General features: G+C 42.7%; 1 protein-coding gene across 5 annotated transcripts in view; it reads left to right on the top strand.

Annotated features, from left to right (window-relative positions):
- RAB3C (RAB3C, member RAS oncogene family) overlaps positions 1-19,121 on the top strand; it is a 237,345-nt gene extending 218,224 nt beyond the window's left edge. For all 5 annotated transcript variants that reach the window (XM_077285749.1, XM_077285740.1, XM_077285732.1 and 2 more), the window contains exons 4-5: positions 14,595-14,719; positions 18,738-19,121. In XM_077285749.1, the coding sequence (XP_077141864.1) occupies positions 14,595-14,719; positions 18,738-18,925 (313 nt within the window). In that variant the 3' untranslated portion in view covers positions 18,926-19,121. The remainder of the gene's footprint in view (positions 1-14,594; positions 14,720-18,737) is intronic.
- Positions 19,122-23,080: the final 3,959 nt, after the last annotated feature.

The raw sequence follows: 23,080 nt of genomic DNA, 5'->3' as shown, positions 1-23,080 counted from the left end.
AAACACTCTTTTTATTGAAATAGCAAAAAGAAAAAAGCCCAATAAATGACTCATCGCTGGAGTTAGGGTCTGTGCCCATATATCATGCTGCACTCAGATAGAATTGACAAGATCAGTTAAAGATTGATTTAGCCCTCCTCGTTATCTATGGAAGTAATACAACAGAGCATAAAGAAGATTTATGCTTGTTAAAGCTTGTAAAACATTACTTGATCTTAGTAGCTGTAAAATTGCCAGTAAAGCCCCGTATGGCCTCTGCAATCAGCTCAACCCTCAGGCAGCACTAAAATATTCTGAGGTGACTCTCGCACTACGTCCTGACCCGTTCTTTTCCACTTTTATTGTCCATTAGTACGGTAGTGTTAACATTAAGCCGACCATTTAATTACAGATGTCCCAGTGGAGAAATAATTGTCATTTGCCGGATGTATTCGTTTCACGCTGTGCTAGGCAATTATTATTCCTATATAACATCTACTCGGAGTCTTCGTGTCCTTCTACAATAACCTGCTGGGCAGATTTTACCTTGCTTCTGGCTCATTAATAATCACGTTGTCACGTTCCCAGCGTTCTTATTCTATATTACTAAACCAAGCCAAAAACTGCAGGAGCCATTATGAAGCTCAAGTGGGTTTTTTTTTTTTAGAGGAGTTGCAAACACATTAATGCAGAATTAGTAACAATGGGAAGAGAGAGACATATATTTGTCCAAAACATTTATTATTTTATGTACAGTTCAATATTCCAATATAATTAATATGACAGTGGAAATGCCTGAGCCCAGATAAGCAGGGCACCAAGCAATAGGAGTCAAAACACTTTCTCTTCCCCTTTGAACTTTATTGGACTGAGTCCTTCTGAATTACTGGTAACACCCAGGCAGAATGGCATTTGTTAAATCTGAATTGCATAGCTGATAGTGATGAGCATGCGTGCTGGGATAAGATGTTATCTGAGCATGCTCGCATGCTAACCTAGAATCTTGGACAAGCATGGATGATATGTTCAAGGCCTTGCGGCTGCATGATTCTTGGCTGTTTGACAGCTGCAACACATGTGAGGATTGCCTGTTACCAAATACATAATCATATATGAGCAGGGTTGGACTGGCCCATCGGTGGTCCACAGAATAGGAGGTAGAGGGGCCAGCCAGTAACTACGCTGGCTTAAACTTAATGTGCATCATCGGATGTTCATTCAGTTGAAATTTATTGTGGTGCAGAAACCACCGGCTTCTTGCACCGCAACAGTTAAAAATGGCCGCCGGCCTATCAGAGGCCAGGAATTGACATCCGCTCCTGGCGCGGTCAGCACATGGCAGTTACATCCTATGCTGCTTGTGACATGCGTGCATCATCATCATTTTAACAACCGCGCTGGATCTGAACCAGCAAAAGGCTGTCAGCAGGGGCTGACTGGCCCAGGTGGCAAAGAGGCAAATGCCCCCCCGGGCCGCTCCCCCAGCAGCTGTTCAGGGCCGGCTGCCTGGTGGTGGCTACAGCCACACAGCAAATTGTGCGCAGCCATGTCTGCTGTACTGTGACGCGGCTGGCAGCAGACACAGCTGCATCACAGTTAGCGCACACGTCTGCGCTGGGGCCAGGAGCTATGCTTGGCTGTCACCTTGACGGCTGCGCAGCTACTGCTCCCTTCATGTTCTCTATACTTCCAGGTTAGCTGTTGGGCATGCGCGATGGCGTCCTCACGCACACGCCGACATGACCCGGATGCTAGAAGCAGAGAGGCACTGCAGGGGAGCGACTGGTGAGGTAAGTATGACAAACTTTTTTGTTTTCTTTATAAAATAAATGTAATGGTGGGTAACTGCAAGTTATTTAGTGGGGGGTGTAAGGAGGCTGCACATGATGAAGTGGGAGAAGGGGACTACAGGACTGCACATGATGAATTGTGTCTGATGTGGGACTGCTCATGATGAAATGGAAGGGGGATAGGGGGCTGCAAATGATGAAGGGGCACTGCAGATGAAGTGAGAGGGTGATAGGGGACTGCAATGAATGAAGGGGACCTCACATTAAAGTGGGGGGACTGCAAAATGATAAATTCAGTGTGAGGGACAGGGGACAGCAATTTAATTGAAGGTGGGGGTGGGGAGAGCAAATGATCAATTGAAGAGGGGGTGGGGAGAGCAAATGATGATCTAGGGGAAGAACAAATAATGAATTTTAAGGGTGGGGGAGTAAATGATGTATTGAATGTGGGGTAGAGCAGTTGATAATGAATAGAGGGTGAGAGAGAAAGACATGACAATGAATTGGGGCGGGAGGGGCATGTAACTATAATGAATCGGGGTTAGGGTTAGAGTGGTAGGTACATAGTGGGGGGCGTTGAGGATGAAGTGACTGGTAATGAATTGGGGGAAAGAGTACAGGTGCTAATTAATTTATATATTAAATAAGGAAAGTGGCTATTTAAAGTTAGTGGGTGCACAGTGGTGGATTATAATTTATATTTGGAATGGTCGGTTAATAATAATAATTATGATAATTTTATTTCTATAGTGCCAACACTTTACATTTTAGAGGGGACTTGTACAGACAATGGACATTAAGCATAACAATAAACACATAGATCAACAGATACCAAAAGGAATGAGGGCCCTGCTCGCAAGCTTACAATCTATGAGGTTGCATAATAACCAATTATATATTGTTTGTGGGTGCACCTCTGTATTCAGATGTCTAGTGTACACCATGTTCCAAATTATTATGCAAATTGGATATAAGTGTCATAAAGATTTAATTGTTTTGTTTTTCAAATAAACTCGTGGATGGTATTGTGTCTCAGGGCTCAGTGGATCACTGAAATCAATCTTAAACACATGTGATCATTAGTTTTCCAGGTGATTCTAATTAAAGAAAAACTACTTAAAAATGATGTTCCACATTATAAAGCAGACCACAGGTTTCAAGCAATATGGGAAATAAAAAGGATCTCTCTGTTGCTGAAAAGCATTAAATAGTGCAATGCCTTGGTCAAAGTATGAAAACATTAGATATTTCATGAAAACATAAGAGTGATCATCATACTGTGAAGACATTTGTGACTGAAACAGAGCACAGACAGAGTTCATGCAGATAAAGGCATAATGAGGAAGGTTTTCTGCCAGACAAATTAATTGGATAAAGAGAGCAGCTGCCAAAATACCATTACAAAGCAGCAAACAATTATTTGAAGCTGCTGGTGCCTCTGGAGTCCCTCGAACCTCAAGGTGTAGGATCCTTCAAAGGCTTGCTGTGGTGCATAAACCTACTATTCGGCCACCCCTAAACAGTGTTCACAAGCAGAAACGGTTGCAGTGGGCCCAGACACACATGAAGACTGATTTCCAAACAGTCTTGTTTACTGATGAGTGTCGAGCAACCCTGGGTGGTCCAGATGGATGGAGTAGTGGATGGCCACCATGTCCCAACAAGGCTGCAACGTCAGCAAGGAGATGGAGGAGTAATATTTTGGGCTGGAATCATGGGGAAACAGCTGGAAGGGCCCTTTAAGGTACCTGAAGGTGTGAAAATGACCTCTGCAAAGTATATAGAATTTCTGACTGACAACTTTCTTCCATAGTATAAAAAGCAGAAACGTGCCTTCAGGAGCAAAATCATCTTCATGCATGACAATGCACCATTTCGTGCTGCAAAGAATACCTCTAAGTCATTGGCTGCTATGGGCATGAAAGGAGATAAACTCATGGTGTGGCCACCATCTTCCCCTGACATCAACCCTATAGAGAACCTTTGCAGTATCATCAAGCAAAAGATCTATGAGGGTGGGAGGCAGTTCACATCAAAACAGCAGCTCTGGGAGGCTATTCTGACTTCATGCAAAGAAATACAAGCAGAAACTCTCCAAATACTCACAAGTTCAATGGAGGCGAGCATTGTGAAGGTGATAACAAAGAAGGGTTCCTATGGTAACATGTGACTTGGCCTGTTAGGATGTTTTGGAGTTAAATATCTTTTTTGTTCAGTGAATGTGACCTCCTAATGCTGCAAATTCCACAAATGAGCATTTTCAGTTCTTTAAAACAGATCAAATGTTTAGAAATTCTACTGTGCCTAATAATTTGGAACAGTGCATTTTGAGTTTTTATTCATTTTGGAGATTATACTGTTATCATTGGGAGATTTATCCAATAAAACTCGATGTCTACTCTAACGGGTGATGACTTTTATTAGACTGACTGTCATTTGCACTGACCATTTAGGAAAATCCGAGAAAAATATAATTTGCATAACAATTTGGAACATGGTGTAGAAGAAAGGGAAAAAGTGGGGAATGTGGTCTGGAAGCCATGCTCTAGGTAACTGTGTTATTTTATGCAGAGACGAGTCCTGGCTGGAAGAAGTGATGGCAGTCTGTGCTGGATGAAAATGAAAAGCAAAGATGAAGGACTTCAGCTAGAGACATCACTAGTGAGTCAGTGTATTACCTGTACACTGACACTATACACTGTATACTATATACAAAGCTCCTGTGTATAATGTCACTGGCAGTGGTGATCACTGTATTACCTGTACACTGACACCTTATACAGATCTCCTGTGTATAATGTCACCAGTGATCACTGTAGTATCTTTACACTGACCGTAAATACAGAGTTCCTGTATACAATGGCACTTAGTGTTGTGCTTTTTTAAAATTAATGATCGGTATTGTAGTATACTAGTAGTAAAAGTTGTACACTCCCTGACAGAAGTAATGTCGCTTATCCATGTTATGTAAATAAAAGCTTATAACCTGATGTTAAATTCATCCATTGGTTGTATAAATTATTCTTTTGAAAGCTGAAACCTTCCAAAATGTGGTTTAGGTTAAGAAAATAAATTGACATCAATGCAGAAATATTGATCAGTTAATGGACACAGAATGGTCAGATTTTAGCAAGACAAAAGTTTTGTCGCCTGGTCATATAATGCACCCAATCCTAGTTTACATCCTCACCTGTGCTCAGTAAATGATCGGTTATTTAGTGTGTGTGTATAAAAAGAAACCCAGCACCCCAGACCTTCACTTGAACTGCAACTTGAGCTCTTGACAACATGCCAAAAATCCACCCTGCGACCAAAGCCTGAATTATCAAGAGGCTGAAGACCAGATCCACTGCAGAGGTGGCGGGCACCTTTAATGTGTCTCAGCGTCAAGTACAAAGAATTAAAAAAAAGATTTGAAGAGACTGGAGATGTGTTTGACTAGCCCAGGTCCGGCAGACCCCGCAAGACAACTGCTCAGGAGGAATGTTTGTTGGTTAGAAAATCCAAAGCAAGCCCCTCTTCCACAGCAGCAGAGCTCCAACAGGTCTGGTCACCTCAAGTCCCTGTGTCAACTAGTAAAAGTTATATTCACCGCACGTGACACGCCGATCGTTAGCAAGGCGCGGGAGCGCCGCTTGTCATAACAGACACTGCAGGTCCACACTACTGGACAGGATCCTCCATAGGCGGACATTTAGATTACAATAGAGCTTATATTGCACCGCTGGGACTTTCCGCCTTCTCTGTATATCACTATCTTAGCTGGAACAAGCGATTACGTGACAAAGGCTCTGGTTGAGCCGAAACGTTGTATGTAAAAAATCACAGATGCTGTAATATTCTGTTACGCTCCCAGTTTATGTATAATAAATTTATACCAGACTTTGCATAAGAAACCTAGAGAGAGTGCAGTGAACTTAACTTTTACTGTTATTCTGGGCCATTGGTCCGTTACACTAGCACCTCGCCATATTAAGGCTGAGTGCACACCTAAACCTTTACCTGTGTCAACTAGAACAGTTTGTAGGATTCTGTCTTAAAATGGCCTCCATGGTCGAATCAGAAGCCAGCACTAAACAAAAGGCAAATAAAAAACCGTGTGGCATTTACAAACTCCCACAGCCTGCTAAATAGATGGACACTGGAAAAGTGGCAGAAGATGGATTTCTCTTCAGTAGAATTACACCACAGCTGCCACAAACACTGCAGGAGACTTACTGGAGCCCGTATGGATCCAAAATACACCCAGAAGACAGTTACATTTGGTGGTTGAAAGATCATGGTCTGGGGTTACCTTCAGTATGGGGGTGTGCAAAACATTTGCAAGGTAGAAGGCAATATCAATAGCCTAAAATATCAAGAAGTATTAGCTACCGCTTATATTCCAAATCATAAAAGAGGTCAAATTCTGCAGCAGGATGGTGCTCCATCTCATACATCCATCTCTACAACAAAGTTCCTCCAGGCAAAAAAGATCAAGGTGCTCAAGGACTGGCCAGCCCAGTCACCAGACATGAACATCATTGAGCATGTTTGGGGAAGGATGAAAGAGGAAGCTTGGAAGACAAAACCAAAGAATCTAGATGAGCACCAAAACTTCATTCACCAATGTTATGCAACATATATTTGTATTTTAAGTTAATTATTTGTCTGTGGGCAACAAAAATTTTGTCTTGCCAAAATCTGACCATTCTGTGTCTATTAACTGATCAATATTTCTGCTTTGATAACAATTTATTTTCTTAACCTAAATCACATTTTGGAGGGTTCCAGCTTTCAAAAGAATAACTTATACAACCAATGGATGAATTTAACATCAGGTTATAAGCTTTTATTTACATAACATGGATAAGCGACATAACTTCTGTCAGGGAGTGTATGGTGGCATCATTGGTCTTTGTATAGAATGTAGTTTCATGTAAAGGTAATGGTGATATTATAATATTATGTATTCTCTGTGTAGTGGTGATAGTACTAGGCACTGTGTAGCTGTATTGTTGTGTGTATGTTTGTAAGTAAGCTCCGTTATGGCACCATATCTAAGCAGTAAGCTTGGTTCTGGTACTCTATCAATGTAGTAATCTAGATTATAGTACTGTATGTATGTCGTAATCTCAGTTCTGCTCCAGTTTCTATGTACCAGACTTGGTTCCATGTAGTAGACTTATTAAGCTCGGTTCTGCTCCCTTATCTCTGTAGTAAGCTCGGTTCTGCTCCCATATCTCTGCAGTAAGCTCGGTTCTTCTCCCATATCTCTGTAGTAAGCTCGGTTCTGCTCCCTTAGTTCTCTAGTAAGCTCGGTTCTGCTCCCTTATCTCTGTAGTATGCTAGGTTCTGCTCCCATATCTCTGTAGTAAGTTTGGTTCTGCTCCCATATCTCTGTAGTAAGGTCGATTCTGTTCCCATATCTCTGCAATAAGCTTGGTTCTGCTCCCATTTCTCTGCACTAAGCTCGGTTCTGCTCCCACATCTCTGTAGTAAGCTTGGTTCTGCTCCCATATCTTTGCAGTAAGCTCGTTTCTGCTCCCATATCTCTGTAGTAAGCTCGGTTCTGTTCCCCTATCTCTGTAGTAAGCTTGGTTTTGCTCCCTTATCTCTGTAGTAAGCTCGTTTCTGCTGCCATATCTCTGTAGTAAGCCCCGTTCTGTTCCCATATCTCTGCAGTAAGCTTGGTTCGGCTCCCATTTCCTTGCTGTTAGCTCGGTTCTGCTCCCATATCTCTGTAGTAAGCTCGGTTCTGCTCCCATATCTTTGCAGTAAGCTCAGTTCGGCTCCCATATCTCTGAATCTAGTAAGTTCGGTTCTGCTCCCATATCTCTATAATAAGCTCTGTTCTGCTCCCATATCTCAGTAGTAAGCTCTTTTCTGCTCACATATCTGTAGTAAGCTCCGTTCTGTTCTCATATCTCTGGAGTAAGCTCGATTCTGCTCCCATATCTATGCAGCAAGCTCCGTTCAGTTCCCATATCTGTGTACCAGCCTGTTTTTAAAGCCTGTTATCTCTGCTACTTTAATGTAGTGGCCAGATATAAGCAGGGAAAAGGAGGGCCACCGCAACTCGAGGGCCACTGCCTTGTGATTGCCCCCCAGGCTGAAAATTGCCAGCCAGCCCCTGGCTGTCAGTCACCGCGAGAGCGTGGGGAGGTAAGAAGAATCTTTTTTTATATTTTCCTATGGGAATGCGGCACTAAGGAAGACATAAGATCCCAGGACAAAGGACATAGGGGCCCAGGATGGAGGAACATCGGGACCAAGGACAGAGGAACATGACACAGGACAAGAAAAAAAGGGGCCGAAGATAAGGGAACATAGAGGCCCAAGATTGGGGAACATAGGGACCCAAGATGGAGAAACATAGGAACTCAGGATAGAGGACATAAGTGCCAAGGCTGGAGGACATCATTACATAAAGGAAACCGGACAGGGGATATTATTAAATGAAGGGGAAAGGATGAGGGACATCTATCTATATAATCGTCTAAGGGTCACTTCCGTCTGTTTGTTTGTCTGTCAAGGAAATCCCGAGTCGCTGATTGGTCGTGGCCGGCCGGCCGCAACCAATCCGCAACGGCCACAGTCCGGCCGCGAATTGGCCCTTGCCTACTCCCCTCCAGTCAGTGCTGCCTCCCTACTCCCCTCCAGTCAGTGCCCCCCTCTACTCCCCTCCAGTCAGTGCCCCCATAGCGGTTTAACAGTCCGTTAAACGGACTGCGTTACACCGCGGCATAACGTGTAGGCATATTCTAGAATACCCGATGCGGTAGAATCGGGCCACCATCTAGTCTACTATATAATTGTCTAATTCTGTCTTTTTGTCTATAACAGAAATCCCGCGTCGCTGATTGGTCGCGCCAGCTGCCCGTGACCAATCAGCCATAGGCGCAGTCCGGCCGCAAATTGGTGCGGAATTTGAACCACGCTTCGCCGATTGGTCGCGCCCAGCCGCGACCAATCAGCAATATTGGTGCAGGATTTAAACACCGCTTCGGTGATTGGTCGCGCCCGGCCGCGACCAATCAGCGACAGGTGCAGTCCGGCCGCGAATTGGTGCTGGCTTTGAACCACGCTTCGCTGATTGGTCACTATTTTACCCGGAAAATCCTGTGTATTCATTGCATTATTCTTAAATCTTCATAAATAAACTACATACGCATTCTTTTATTATGATCACTAAAAAAACCTGGATATACAAGGTGATAACCAACAAAAGACATAATCAGTGATAAAGTGCTTGTGTTAAAGTTAACCAGTGCCGTGTAAAAAAAAACAAAAAACGTTGGTTATCGCCTTGTTTATCCAGGTTTTTTTAGTGATCACAATAAAAGTTATGTTTTAGTTAATGGGAACTCTCATTGCAAATACTCTATTGCTCCTGAGAGTGTGTATTAGTGGGCCTAACTGACCACACTACTGCTGACTGTAATCTGCAGGTAAATAGCGTTATTATGCTGGTCAGCGCCTGCACTTAACCGATAGCTGCAGGGAGAAATTGAACTTTATTTTCCATGTCAGTGGTTCCGATTCAGTCATGAGGGCTGCGCCTGAGCTGGTTCACATGCCGCTCTGAGAATACAGAGCAGTCTCTGTAACTTCGCTCCCGACACTGACTGACTAATGCCGGGCGTGCGGTTACAGCCGCCGTTCCGTATTCTCAGTGCCAGCCCAAAACCACGCCTCCGGCCCTGAATGACACTGGCTCTGTATTCAGTCAGGGCCGGGGGAGCAGTTACAGCCGCCACTCTGTATACTCAGAGCAGTGACTGAATCTCGGCCGCCCCCATGGATAAAACCCGAATGCTACTGAGAGGAATAAAGTTAATTTTCCCCCCGGAGCGTTCAGCAATGTGCAGGTGTAAGCAGGTGCTAGGATGCAGTAACGAAGGGAATGCAGAACAATGATTAACAACAGTGCAGTTAAATCTATAACCATAATGAACTCCTCGTAGGGAAGTAACGGGTAATTAACAGTCCAGTTACGTTATAACACAACAGGCTTCTTATTAAACCTCACTTATCGTGACTTCTCTGTTCTTTAATCATATGCAGTCTGATGAGAGTTGTAATACCGGCGTAACCTGTCAACTCACGATCAAGCTTCTGGCGGCAACGGGCGGTCACCGGTTTTGCCTGTTGAGCCCCTAATCCAGTGTTCCCCAACTCCAGTCCTCAAGAACCACCAACAGGTCATGTTTTCAGGATTTCCTTAGTATTGCCCAGGTGATAATTGCATCACCCTCATAGGCAATAATTCCATCACCTGTGAAATTCTAAGGAAATCCTGCGCTCACTGACTCTCGGGGGCCCTCACATAACCTCTGCCGGGGCACGGCTCTGCACTTTTTCTCTCGCTGCGGAGCGTGGTACACCCCTACTTCCTCTCTCTGACAATGGGAATCCCCTGTCCTTTCCCAAACTTTCTGTTCTCCAACCTGTCTCGCCACGCCCCCTCTCACCAGATCAAGGGTACTGTCCGGTTCCCCATTCTGTCCCCAACACGGGACGCAGCCTCTACGGTTCCGGACCAGGCATTACACAGGTCCAATCTTCCTCTTTACACAGGCACCGGCCAGCATAATAACACTATTAACCTGCAGATTAACCCCATATCTGCAGGTTAATAGTGTTTTTCTGGTGACAGGTTCACTTTATATACGGTACTTGCAAGTTTAATCCTCCCTATGTGTGACTGTTATACTGTAAGAGGAATCATAGGGCAAGAGCCCTTGTGGGATGTAACATTAAAACCCCTTCACGACATGCGCCGATCTGATGATCGCTCCTATGTAGCAGAGTCGATCAGGCTATGCCAGCTTCTAGCCTCCCATGGAGGCTATTGAAGCATGGCAAAAGTTAAAAAAAAAATGTTTTAATAAATATGAAAAAAAAAAAAAAAATAAAAGTTTATATCACCCCCCTTTCGCCCCATTCAAAATAAAATAATAAAAAAAATCAAACCTACACATATTTGGTATCGCCGCGTTCAGAATCACCCGATCTATCAATTATAAAAGAGGATTAACCTGATCGTTAAACGGCGTAGCAAGAAAAATATTCAAAACGCCAGAATTACGGTTTTTTGGTCGCCACGACATTGCATTAAAATGCAATAACGGGCGATCAAAAGAACGTATCTGCACAGAAGTGGTATCATTAAAAACATCAGCTCAGCGCACAAAAAATAAACCCTCACCTGACCTGAGATCCCGAAAAATGGAAACGCTACGGGTATCGGAAAATGGCCCAATTTTTTTAATTTTTTTAGCAAAGTTTGGAATTTTTTTTCACCACTTAGATAAAAAATAACCTAGACATGTTTGGTGTCTATGAACTCGTAATGACCTGGAGAATCATAATGGCAGGTCAGTTTTAGCATTTAGTGAACCTAACAAAAAAGCCAAACAAAAAACAAGTGTGGGATTGCACTTTTTTTGCAATTTCACCATACTTGGATTTTTTCTCCCGTTTTCCAGTACAAGATATGGTAAAATAAATGGTGTCGTTCAAAAGTACAACTCGTCCCGCAAAAAATAAGCCCTCACATGGCCATATTGATGGAAAAATGAAAAAGTTATGGCTCTGGGAAGGAGGGGAGCGAAAAACGAAAACGCAAAAACAAAAATGGGCTGTGTCTTGAAGGGGTTAATGAGGAAAGACTGCCATCTGTTAGCTGGGTGAGATCAGGTGGAACCAGCTTGTACCAGTAGAATTGCAGGAGGAGCAGTTTCGTGTGCTGGTCAGGTGACTTACATGACAGAGCTCCTGAATAAAAAAGCCACAAGCAGATTTGGCCTAAAGAGAGAGAGGAGCAGATGCTGACCAGGGATGGCACCGAGGTCAGCGTGACAAGCCTCAGCGGGAAGACTATGCTGCCAAAGTTCCGGTCAAGCCGCCTGACAAGGTTCAGACTACGCCCTGGAAGACCCAGAGTTCTGACTGCGCATGTCAAGACCAAGAGACCAGACGTCGCCCGTCAAGAGCCGATGCCCAGTCCTTTCCACTCCAGGCCCAGGAGATATTCGCCAATGGTCAAGCATTGAAGATCCACGAGGAGACGACAACTAGAGAGGCACGCTTGCAACTCCTGATAAGCAGCACAAGTGAGTGGGGCCTTCACTTCCAGCTATAACATATAGTACTGGGGTCAGCCGGAGTCAGGACAGCATGTTGAGAATGGGCCGGTTGGTGCGTGGGAGTCTCAACGTGCTTTAATAGACTTTGTCAGAAAGACTTGTGGCCTAGCGGGAAAACCCGGTGACCCCTGCTAGGGTCACAGTTAAAGGAAGAAGCTTCTTGGTAACTCCCGTGAATGGGCGTACCACTTTTGTATAGAGAACATTAGTGTTATATAGTGAAGAACTTTCGTTGCTGCTTCACTCGTATTGTTATTTGGTTCATTGTTGATTTGCCTTATTATTTATCACCAATTGTTTAGAATTACTGTAAATTACTATTGTATTTTAGCAGAATTATATTGTTCACCGACCGTTCCTGCCTTGTGTTCTCTGTGCGTTGCATCCAGCACTGGCATAACAAATACAGTGGCAAAAATTCACTTACAGGGGTTCTCCGGTCAAAACATGTAATCATCTATCCACTGGATTATTGATACCTTATTGATTGGTGGGGGTCCAACTGCTGGGAATTGGCCGATGTGGAACTTTTATCCCCATTAGTATGGAGTTCATGTATGACTCCACCACTGATCAATTCATTTCCTAAGTGGCTGGCGATTGCTGCACTTGGCTTTTTCTGGAAGCCTCAAAGATGATGAATGGATCTGTGATCAGACATCTGATCTGCCGCTCCATTTTAAAATGGAGATAAAAGTGCCCTATCAGGGCTAAAAGTTCCCCATCCTCCCGATCAGTGCGGTTTCCAATGGTCGGATTTCACCGATCGATAAGTTATCACCGATCCTGTGGATTGGTGATAACTTGTTTAGTCTTTGGGGGTTGTTCACACTATTTTTTGGGGCACGAAGAGTTTACAAAAACTAAAATGGACGATTGTTATCTTAGTCACTGATTATACTCATCCATGCACGTCTGTGTGTCAGTGAAAAACACTCTGATGCGATCCTTGTGCCGTCTAATTTTTCACGGACTGTTTCATAGGTGAAGTTTGAAAAACTTCTAATAGTTTTTTTTAACATGACAAAAACTGATTAAACTTTGATGAATAAACTGGGTGCACTGACCAAACTCTTATGAAAATCTGATCTAAAACACGGATGAAAATTGTTCGGCTTTTCGAATGCACAAAAAGGAAATAACTAACGAACGTTTGAAACTGACTTAACTTATAGTGGTGATATATTTGCTGTAATTTCTTAATTTCTAACTGTACAAGCTCTTGGAAATAATAAAAAATGCATGTGGAGCAATGTAGTAATGCAATATATCCATACGAGTGATTTTCAGTTTGGTAAAATCATTCATAGAGAACGGAATCTACTTTCCAATATCCCAATTTTAATAGAAAATCAGAGCATGCTGCTCTCAGCAAAATCTGTGGTTTGAGATTAAGGGATGTACAGACTATTCTTGTACAGTAATCCCTTGTCTAGATCTCTGGCATTAAAGAGAATATTTTGCCAAGTTTTTACTACTCCATTTGAGAGCAGGATGATTTGGGACAGAGACCCTGATCCCAGTGATGTGTCACTTACTTTGCTGCAATTTTGATAAAATCATAGTTTTCTCTGCTATAGATCTAGCAGATCTCTGAATACTAAGCAATGTATAACCCCGCCCACACCACTGATTGGCAGCTTTCTCTGTACACTGTGCATAGGCAGAAAGGTGCACTATCTGGTGGAGTTTGTACAGACTACATGGCATCAGGTTTAATGGTCCTCCAGTGATAATCTACTGAAAAAACTGTGATTTTATCAAAACTACAGCAAGCGGCTCAGTAAGTGACACATCACTGGAATCCGGGTTTGTGTCTCTGCATCATGTTACTCTCAGATTAGGTGGCAAAAACCCACTGACAGATTCCCTTTAGAGCAGATTTGTCACCAGAATTCACTATACAAAATGTAGATGCCTTGGACCTGAAAGGGCTGTGGTTCATACTTCTAAGATCCATGTCACTTGATAATCCATTGTTAAAGTTTCCCTGCCTACTATTAAAATCAGCATTTTATGAATGCAGTTCTAGGTGAACTCGTAAAATGCTTATTTTTAAAAGGGTTATACGGAACTCCGATTGTTTTTCTTCCTTATGGGGCTAAAAACTTACTGGCAAGTAATTGCTTACTAATGCTTGTTCTGCCCTGCGATGGTCTCTCATGGATCATGCGGCAATTCTCCTGCTTCCTTTTACATTAGGTCAACAGAACAGCTCCTTCTCTCCTGATCTGCTCTGTTGATGGTTTATCACTGACGTCGTCATGCTGATTAATGTCTGGCTTCCTGCAGTTGGGCAGTGGGGAGCCGGCAGTGAATCAACATGACTCCGGCAATGATACACCATGTCAACAGAGCAGATCAAGAGAAAGAGCTGCTCTGGTGACATCACATTGGCAGAATCAGGAAAAATCACCGGCAGAGGAGGTCCGGATGCAGAACAGATCATGGCAGGGCAGAACAGGCAAAATCTGCTGGATAACCCCCTTAAATTGGAGAATGTGTTGCTATTTTACATGGATTTTGAAAGTAAGTACACTAGCCTTATCAGGTCTATAGGATCTGTTTAATATTGTAATACAGGTTGTACTGTCAAATCTGATGACGGCCTCATTGCAATGTATTCACTTTTTATGTCCTGGAAAAACCGGTACAGGAACTAAACAAAATGATTAACACAATATCTATATTTCAGGTCAACGCAAATCAAGACTTACTCTTGGGACAACGCTCAAGTGATATTAGTCGGTAATAAATGTGACATGGAAGATGAACGCGTGATCTCGGCAGAGAGAGGGAAACACCTAGCAGAACAACTGGGTGAGTGGCACAGGCTTACATACACATCAGATTTCCAACCTCGGTATTATGATTATGAACAATATAGTCCTACAATGATTTATCAAGAACGAAAAGGTCGAGAAATCAAATTTATGACAGGTCATGAGTATAGAAACTTGTAAACACATTCCTTCCTTGCTGGGCCGATCTGGGGGTACAGTCTGCAAAAGCTTTCTGCTATATTGACTATTGGGGGAGTTGGGCGCACTAAGAGAGACCTGTGTAAGAATTACAAGCTTCCAGAGCAAGGAGAGACTGGCGACACAATTGTAGCTTTAGCAAATGCTGGTTCTGTGTATGGGAGAACGACAATGGAAAGGTCATTGTTGAAATATCTCGAATGACCTTTAGTAGCTTGCCTAAAGGCATACAAGAGAGGGATTAGGTTGCAAAGGGTTATGCTGTATGTTATGAGAAAACCTGAGGCTTCAATAAAACAAATGGTTATCAGTGCTCATCAACAAAAAACACATAATCTGAAAAAGCATAGGAGAATGAGCTCGAACATCAAACATGGAATGCTCGAATATGGGACCGCTACTCAATATAAAGAAGATGAAGATATGGACTACTGCCAGGTACGACGGGAAAACATATGAGATGAGCATGACAAACTGGAAGGTGTAAAGGACTTCACCCTACTGAGATCAGTGATCACTCAAGACACAGCTATGACCCTGGAAGTCAACAGCAGAATGGCTATGGACAAATCAATAATGGTGTCACTGGAAAAGGTCTTCAAATCAAGGAACATTTCACTGGTGACAAAGACATGGCTTGTACATAGTTTGGTCTTTTCCATTTTAACTTATGGATGCAAATCTGGACGATAAAGAAACAAGACAGAAGAAGAATCAACTCCTTAAAAATGTGGTGCTGAAAAGGATGTTATCAATACCAGGGATGGCAAGAAGATCAAACAAATCTTGGAACAAGTCAAGCCAGATATGTCATTCGAAACAAGCATCACTAAGCTACAACTTGCCTACTTTGGACACATCATACAAAGAGAGCAATCACTGGAGACGGACATCATGGTCTGAAGAATAGGAGGAACAAGGTGAAGAGTAGGTTGTCAGCAACCCGATGGCTTGATACTTTCACGATAATGATGGAAAAGACCATGGTGGACCTATCTAGACATGCACAAGATCAATCTTCCTACAGATCGTTCATCCATCAAATCCCCATGGTTTGAGATCGAGCCGAAGGCTATTAAAAAATAAATAAATATATGAGTGAAGTCAGTAAGAAATTTTCTGGAAGAAAACAAGCTTCAGTCTGTAAGAAAGCTGTAACAAAATACATTGGGCCTCATTTACCAAAACGATCTTTTCTCCCCTTAAAGAATTATTCACATCATCATAAATGGGTCGGATGGAGCTTATAATGCAAACAATTTTGTCATTTAATGTTTGTTAAAATTTTCAGCCGTTCTTGAGATATTAACAATTTTTTATTTTCTTTAAAGCTTGTTGCCTTGGAGACAGACCACTGCTGATAGTGCTTGTAAGTAGGGTTGAGCGAAACGGGTCGTTCATTTTCATAAGTCGCCGACTTTTGGCAAAGTCGGCGTCTCATGAAACCCGATCCGATCCCAGTGTGGGTCGGCCACGTGGAACGCGAACTTGGCGCCAAAGTCGCGTTTCGAATGACGCCTTCCCCGCCATTTTTTTGAGCCAATTAATTGTGGGCAGCGTGATGACATAGGTTCCGGCTCCTGCGGCATCATAGTGCTATGTTATGTTTTCGGACGTAGTAATTTCTGGAGTCAAAAAATAACATATGCCTTGCACGGAGGAGAGAGAGAGAGAGAGAGAGAGAGAGAGAGAGAGAGAGAGAGAGAGAGAGAGAGAGAGAGAGAGAGAGAGAGAGAGAGAGAGAAAACATAAGCAAAAGCACATTGTTATCTCCATCTCCTAATCCCGAAGAGTTTCAGCACATTGCTTACAAGTAGTGATGAGCGAGTGTACTTGTTGCTCAGGTCTTCCCAAGCACGCTCGGGTGGTCTCCGAGTGTTTGTGACTGCTCGGAGTTTTAGTTTTTGTTGCTGCAGCTGCATGATTTGCGACGGCCAGACAGCTTGATTACATGTGGGGCTTCCCTAGCAATCAGGCAACCCCCACATGTACTCAGGCTGGCTAGCAGCCGTAAATCATGCAGCTATGTCAACAAAAAATAAATCTCCGAGCACTCACAAATACTTGGAGACCACCCGAGCGTGCTCAGGAAAACCCGAGCAACGAGTACACTCGCTCATCACTACTTACAAGCTATATAACAGCGGAGGTCCGTCTCCTAGGCAATTATCTGTAAATAGAAAAAGTGTTAATAACTCAAGAAAGGCTGCAAATGTTAATAAGTTGTAATTTGCAAAAATGCTTGTTTTTACATGTACTATCTGACAATATCCATTTGTGAATATGGGAATAGCCTTTTAACAATTAATCAAGGCAAAGCTTTTGTTATCGCTGTTAGATATTTTTTATAAGGTCCTTAGTTTTCTATTTGGGCTTACTTTTATGGTTAATAGAAGAGGACTGAAAAAATTATGCTCTCTTTAGCCTTAAAGGGGTAGGCCAATATACAACCTTTATTACCTATCTACATGACAGATAATAAATATATGGTCAGTGGGGTCTGACTGCAGAGACCCCATTGATCTCTAGGATGGGGGAACCAAAAGTTTTCTGTGCAAAATGGAGCTCTAGTAAGCAGGTGTAATTCCCCCTCCTATAAACAGTGAATGAAGCAAATACGTCCGAGTCTCGCAGGTTAAAACCAAGCTCTGGCGCCGGCACTCCAGAGCTGAGCGTGCAGCCACACAGCAATACATGGAGCTGCACGCTCCGCTCCCAAGTGCCGGCGCCAGAGCTTGGTTTTAACATGCGAGACTCGCACGTATTTCTCGCAAGTGAGAAGGAGCCCATAGGAACATAATGGGAAGCCATTAAGCGATCTGTAGAACTTTAGCGAGCCAACTAGCCCCTTTCATTTGATAGTAGATGGTGGACCTGGGAGTCAGATCAAATCTTTAACTTCATGTAGTGTGTTATATCATTGTCACATCTCTGCCTGGACCTGTCACTACAATATCTGACCATGGCAGCTCCTGGCAACAGATCCAGTCTGCTGGGGACGGTGGAGAAGTCATGACTAGTATCTCTGGGCAGTGCATGACACTGGCCAGCCAGACATACTGGTGTGGCCGGGCCCTATGGTGCTGCCCAGCCAGGCAGAATGACTTTGTGTGGTGACCATCAGCACAGCAGAGGTAATCAGCTTCCTGCTGTAGCCAATGTCCCAGTGCCACACCTTACTTAAACTCCCAGTGCACAGTAGGAGATGCCACTGTACATATTCTGCTTGGTTTACACCTTGAACTTTGATGCTACATTCTGTTTTTTTTTTCTCTATAGATTCTGACCCGGCTTGAGACCCTGACTTTGTCTGCCTTTGTGTTCTCATTTGATTTTGACCAAAACCTGTCTGATTTTGTTCTCGTCTACCCAGTATCTGACCCAAGATCTTTCTTTGACTATGGTTTTAGCTACTGTTACTGTTATATCTAGGGTTCTCTCACTCTTGTTACTGACTTAGCTTAGTTCTACTATCCTTTCATCAGCCTCTCTTCTCCGTCCAGTAGCTACTCTGTAGATGCACCACAGGGGGCCTACATTGAGAGTCTAGATCAAGGTGTAGCTATTAAATGGTGAATACTGGGGTTCTTCTGAGACCTTATAGATGGAGTGACTAGTGCCAAATTTGTCCGGGGTTGCATTTTTGAGACGATAGCCTCAGATTGACTTTACAGCCATATTTCCTACTAGATCTCTGTCCACGTTGCAGAGTATAATAATCCATTGACTAATACCATCCAGTGATTTATAGACCAATGATCCTCTCCTTTTATGTATCACTTATATTTTGCAGCAGAGCCTTCCCTTCCATCTCCCTCTCTGTGAAATTGTCATGAATTGTTCTCCTTCTCTTTCAGGTTTTGAATTTTTTGAAACAAGCGCTAAAGATAACATCAATGTGAAGCAGACATTCGAGCGCCTTGTGGATATCATCTGTGATAAAATGTCGGAGAACGTAGAGACGGACCCAGCTGTGACGGCTTCAAAGCAGAGCACAAGACTGACAGACAAGCCCCCACCACAGCAGCCCAACTGTGGATGTTAATGTCACCATCTAGGCGTCTTCGTGTTCTATTGCCAACAAGTATTTAAGAAAAAAGCGGTCCGTACTCTTAGCATTTCTACTGTCTATGTATCTGTTTCAAAGGAAAGAAATATGGCTTGTTTTGTATGGCCAGCTGATGAATGGTGGCCTGGAGGCTGAGACCTTCTAATAAATGTTCCCGCTGTTTGCAAGCTACTTAGCTTTGTATGCTCTGATAATTTACTTTTTCCTCACTCTTGTTATTACGTTTATATATTCGTGACATCTGCGCTTTTCTAAGACTGTTATATCCAGAACGAATGGCATTTCTCTCCTGAATGTTACCCAATGTCCTGGTCTCCTCAATACCATTGATGATTTAACTTTAAGCATTTGCTGGTATGAGATTTATTATTTGGATTATTTTTATGTAATTCATTAGAAATGTAAGTCAAGTGTATCGTCATTAATTTTTGTTGGAAGGTTTCTATTTTTTGCAATGCAGCCACCTACTATCGGGCTGTAGATGCGGAAACCTTTATAGCTACCCTTTCATGAAATCCTACCTTGAACTATTTGGAATCCCAGTGCGCAAATTACTTCTTAGTTTCCCATGGAGACATTGCCTGTAACTAAATCTCCAATCACCATTGTGCCTCTTCAATGAGTGCAAATGCCCCTCTGTGCTGGAATTAGAGTGTGAAGGATCGAGCATAGCAGAAGGATCATTCGACAACAAGACTAGAGATGTTCAGAGAGTAGCTGACTTACTACAAAAATCTAAAATGTGCCACATTTTCTAATGCTGATTCACACCAACAGTCATGTGGCAGGCTTTTGTTCCAAAATTCTCAATCTTGGTGTGGTGCCATAGTTACCTCCATGTGATGTGTGGTCTTAACCAATCAAACCCTATGTCTTTTCCAGACAAGTGGCTATGGCATTGATGGATCTAGAAAATCCAAAATGTACAGATATTGCAAAGGATACCTTTAGAGATGAGCGTGTCTCAATTCTCTGAGGATCGAGTTAAAAATACTTTCCTGAAATTTGTGGTTTCAAGCAAATTCAAACACTTTGAGATTTGATTTGCGGTTCACAAAAAAAGTCCCCAGTATAATTTACAACACTGCTGAAGCTTCAGAGAGTGGGATAATGTCTTTTACTTGGCCACAAGGCTTCCCCATAATGCCCTGCAGCTATGACATCTCAGGGGTTATCATACCCTGTACAGTGGTGATCAGTATCTGGGCCATCACAGATCAGCGGTTCCCAGTGGAGCATATTTTGTTCGGCAGAGTCACTTTCCATCTCCAGAGTTATTGGGTAAGTCTCTATCTCCTGTAGAGTGTAAGCTCTTATGGTCAACAGAGTACTCTCTCTCTCCCATAGAGAGTGAGTTCTTATGTTCTGCAGGGCCTACACTTTCTCTTCTGTAAAGTGTAGTTTCTTATGGTTAGTGGGTTCCTCTCTCCTGTAGAGTGTAAGCTCTTATGTTCAGCAGGGTCCTCTCTGCTGTAAAGTGTAATCTCTTATAATCAGTGGGGTCCTCTCCTGCAGAGTGTTAGCTCTTATGGTCAGCGAGGTCCTCTCTCTCTCCTGTAGAGTGTAAGCTTTTATGCTAAGCAGAGTCCTCTCTCTCCTGTAGAGTGTAAGCTCTTATGTTCAGCAGGGTCCTCTCTGCTGTAAAGTGTAATCTCTTATAATCATCCTCTCTCTCCTGCAGAGTATTAGCTCTTATGATCAGCAAGGTCCTCTCTGCTATAGAGTATAAGCTCTTATGGTCAGCGGGGTCCTCTCTCTCTCTCTGCTGTAGAGTGTAAGCTCTTATGGTCAGCGAGGTCCTCTCTGCTGTAGAGTATAAGCTCTTATGGTCAGTGGTCCTCTCTCTCTGCTGTAGAGTGTAAGCTCTTATGATCAGTGAGGTCCATTCTCCTGTAGAGTGTAAGCTCTTATGGTCAGTGAAGTCCTCTCTCTCTGCTGTAGAGTGTAAGGTCTTATGGTCAGCGAGGTCCTCTCTGCTGTAGAGTGTAAGCTCTTATGGTCAGCGGAGTCCTCTCTCTCTGCTGTAGAGTCTAAGGTCTTATGGTCAGTGGAGTCCTCTCTCTGCTGTAGATTGTAAGATCTTATGGTTAGCGGAGTCCTCTCTCTCTCTGCTGTAGAGTGTAAGCTCTTATGGTCAGTGGAGTCCTCTCTCTCTGCTGTAGAGTGTAAGCTCTTATGGTCAGTGGAGTCCTCTCTCTCTGCTGTAGAGTGTAAGGTCTGATGGTCAGTGGAGTCCTCTCTTTCTGCTGTAGAGTGTAAGGTCTTATGGTCAGCAGGGTCCTCTCCCTCCCTGCAATTATGAGTTTTCCAGTATTGAGAATTGTGCAAATGTATTCGCTGTGAATTTGAATTTCGAATCTCTCGCTCATCTCTAGTTCCCATTACTCAGATAACACAGCACTGGGATATCACTGCAAAAAATTTTTTTTATTTGACACCAAACTTGACTTAGATAAACGGCTTCTGCAATGTTAATCTTTCTTAATCATCTTAAATGATATAACCTCTTGTGAAAAGCTATCACAATGTGGGTTATGAGTCATGGCAACCTTTTCTACATCCGTATTACTACCTTTCTATAATGAACTACATACAATATTTGGCCTGCTTGAATTCTTCGGTCGATACCTCTCATGCTTGAGCCCACAGTAGAATTTTCTCAGTACTCTGTTATGCAAACTTAATAAAAATATATCTGCAGTTAGTGAGAGGCTGAAATCATTATGAAATATCATTTTATTGGGAAAACAAGAATATCTACAATAGTAGATCTATAATAGAAAACTTTATTAAAATCAAATCTTATATTTCCTCCAATTTTCAGTTTGTAGATGATCCAGCACTTGATGAGCCCCTGACCTTTACATTGCAATTCTTAAAGAATAGGTAAGCAGAATCTTTACAGATTTGAGAAATTTAAATACAAATATTTTACTGCGGCATCGAGAGCTGGATCATCTGCTTTTCTTCACTTTCCACTGCTGATTTCTAAAGCTGGACCGTTCTGTTAGATAACAATGAATATATACTTGTGTGCTGTGTAATTTTTCCCGCAGAGCAGAATTGTGTTCTTTATCTTTTGGATGTGTCACACTTGTATAACAGTGCCAGGTATCATTATGTTCTTTAAAAGATATAGCATCTTATGTAGTTCTATTGTACTAGGTGTGACATATGGGGGTGAAGGCTGTATCTATGGCACTACGGGAAATTAGATCATCATTACTCAAGTTTAAAGGGAATCTGTCAATAGGTTCAACCCACCTAAGCCGCCTATACAGGAATGGAGATCATAGGAAGCTGAATAAAATGATACCTTGATATCTGAAATCTGGTTAAGGCATGCACTGATATGCCATAGGTCACGCACCGTGTGGTGCTCGGATGTTAGCACTTCGGTATGCGAGAGGCAAAAAAAATTAAATAAAGTAAAGTTTGTGATGCCAGGGTGCATTTACAGTATATAACCTCTGTTTTCTGGTAGTGTGATGTAATATGGTGCACTCCAAATAGTCCAGAAAACAGGGAGGCCAGAGGGGTTGTTGATAACTTTTACTTGTTGCATGAATACACGAGTACATCCAGGTAAATGATGATTTAACAGAGATTCAATTCCAATGGCAAAATCACAATTACTTTCCAGTATGGTAATGCAGATATATAAATGGTACAGTGATTCCTGAACTCCAACTTCTGCTTAGATGCACAGTCCTTGTAACACAGTTATCTGAGGCTGTGGTTTCTTTTATACAGGAGCTTTGGCTGCTTCCTTACCTGCTCCTTCAGCTTTCCTAGGCAACTATACTTGTGCACAAAATGTCTCCTTCTCTACCAAGCCCAGGACCTAGTCATGTGTTCTAACCATGTTACCTTATGGCCAGATATGGAATGAAGGACTGCTTTGTTGACTCTTTACAACCTCCTGATAGCAGAACATAACAAGTACATCACTATATTCATATATAAACCACTTCTATGAGCTGCGAGCTGTGATACATCTTAAAGACACATAAACTACAACTTTGGGGCATTACAGGATGTCATATTAAAGAGAAATCCACACCTTTCTTATTTGTAAATTAGCTGTGAAGATCTATGGGCTGGACATAGACCTCCCTGAGAATCTGCCTA

This window comes from Ranitomeya variabilis, chromosome 1 (assembly GCF_051348905.1).
Source record: "Ranitomeya variabilis isolate aRanVar5 chromosome 1, aRanVar5.hap1, whole genome shotgun sequence".
Classification (NCBI taxonomy): domain Eukaryota; kingdom Metazoa; phylum Chordata; class Amphibia; order Anura; family Dendrobatidae; genus Ranitomeya; species Ranitomeya variabilis.
This window is presented reverse-complemented; position numbering and strand designations above follow the sequence as displayed.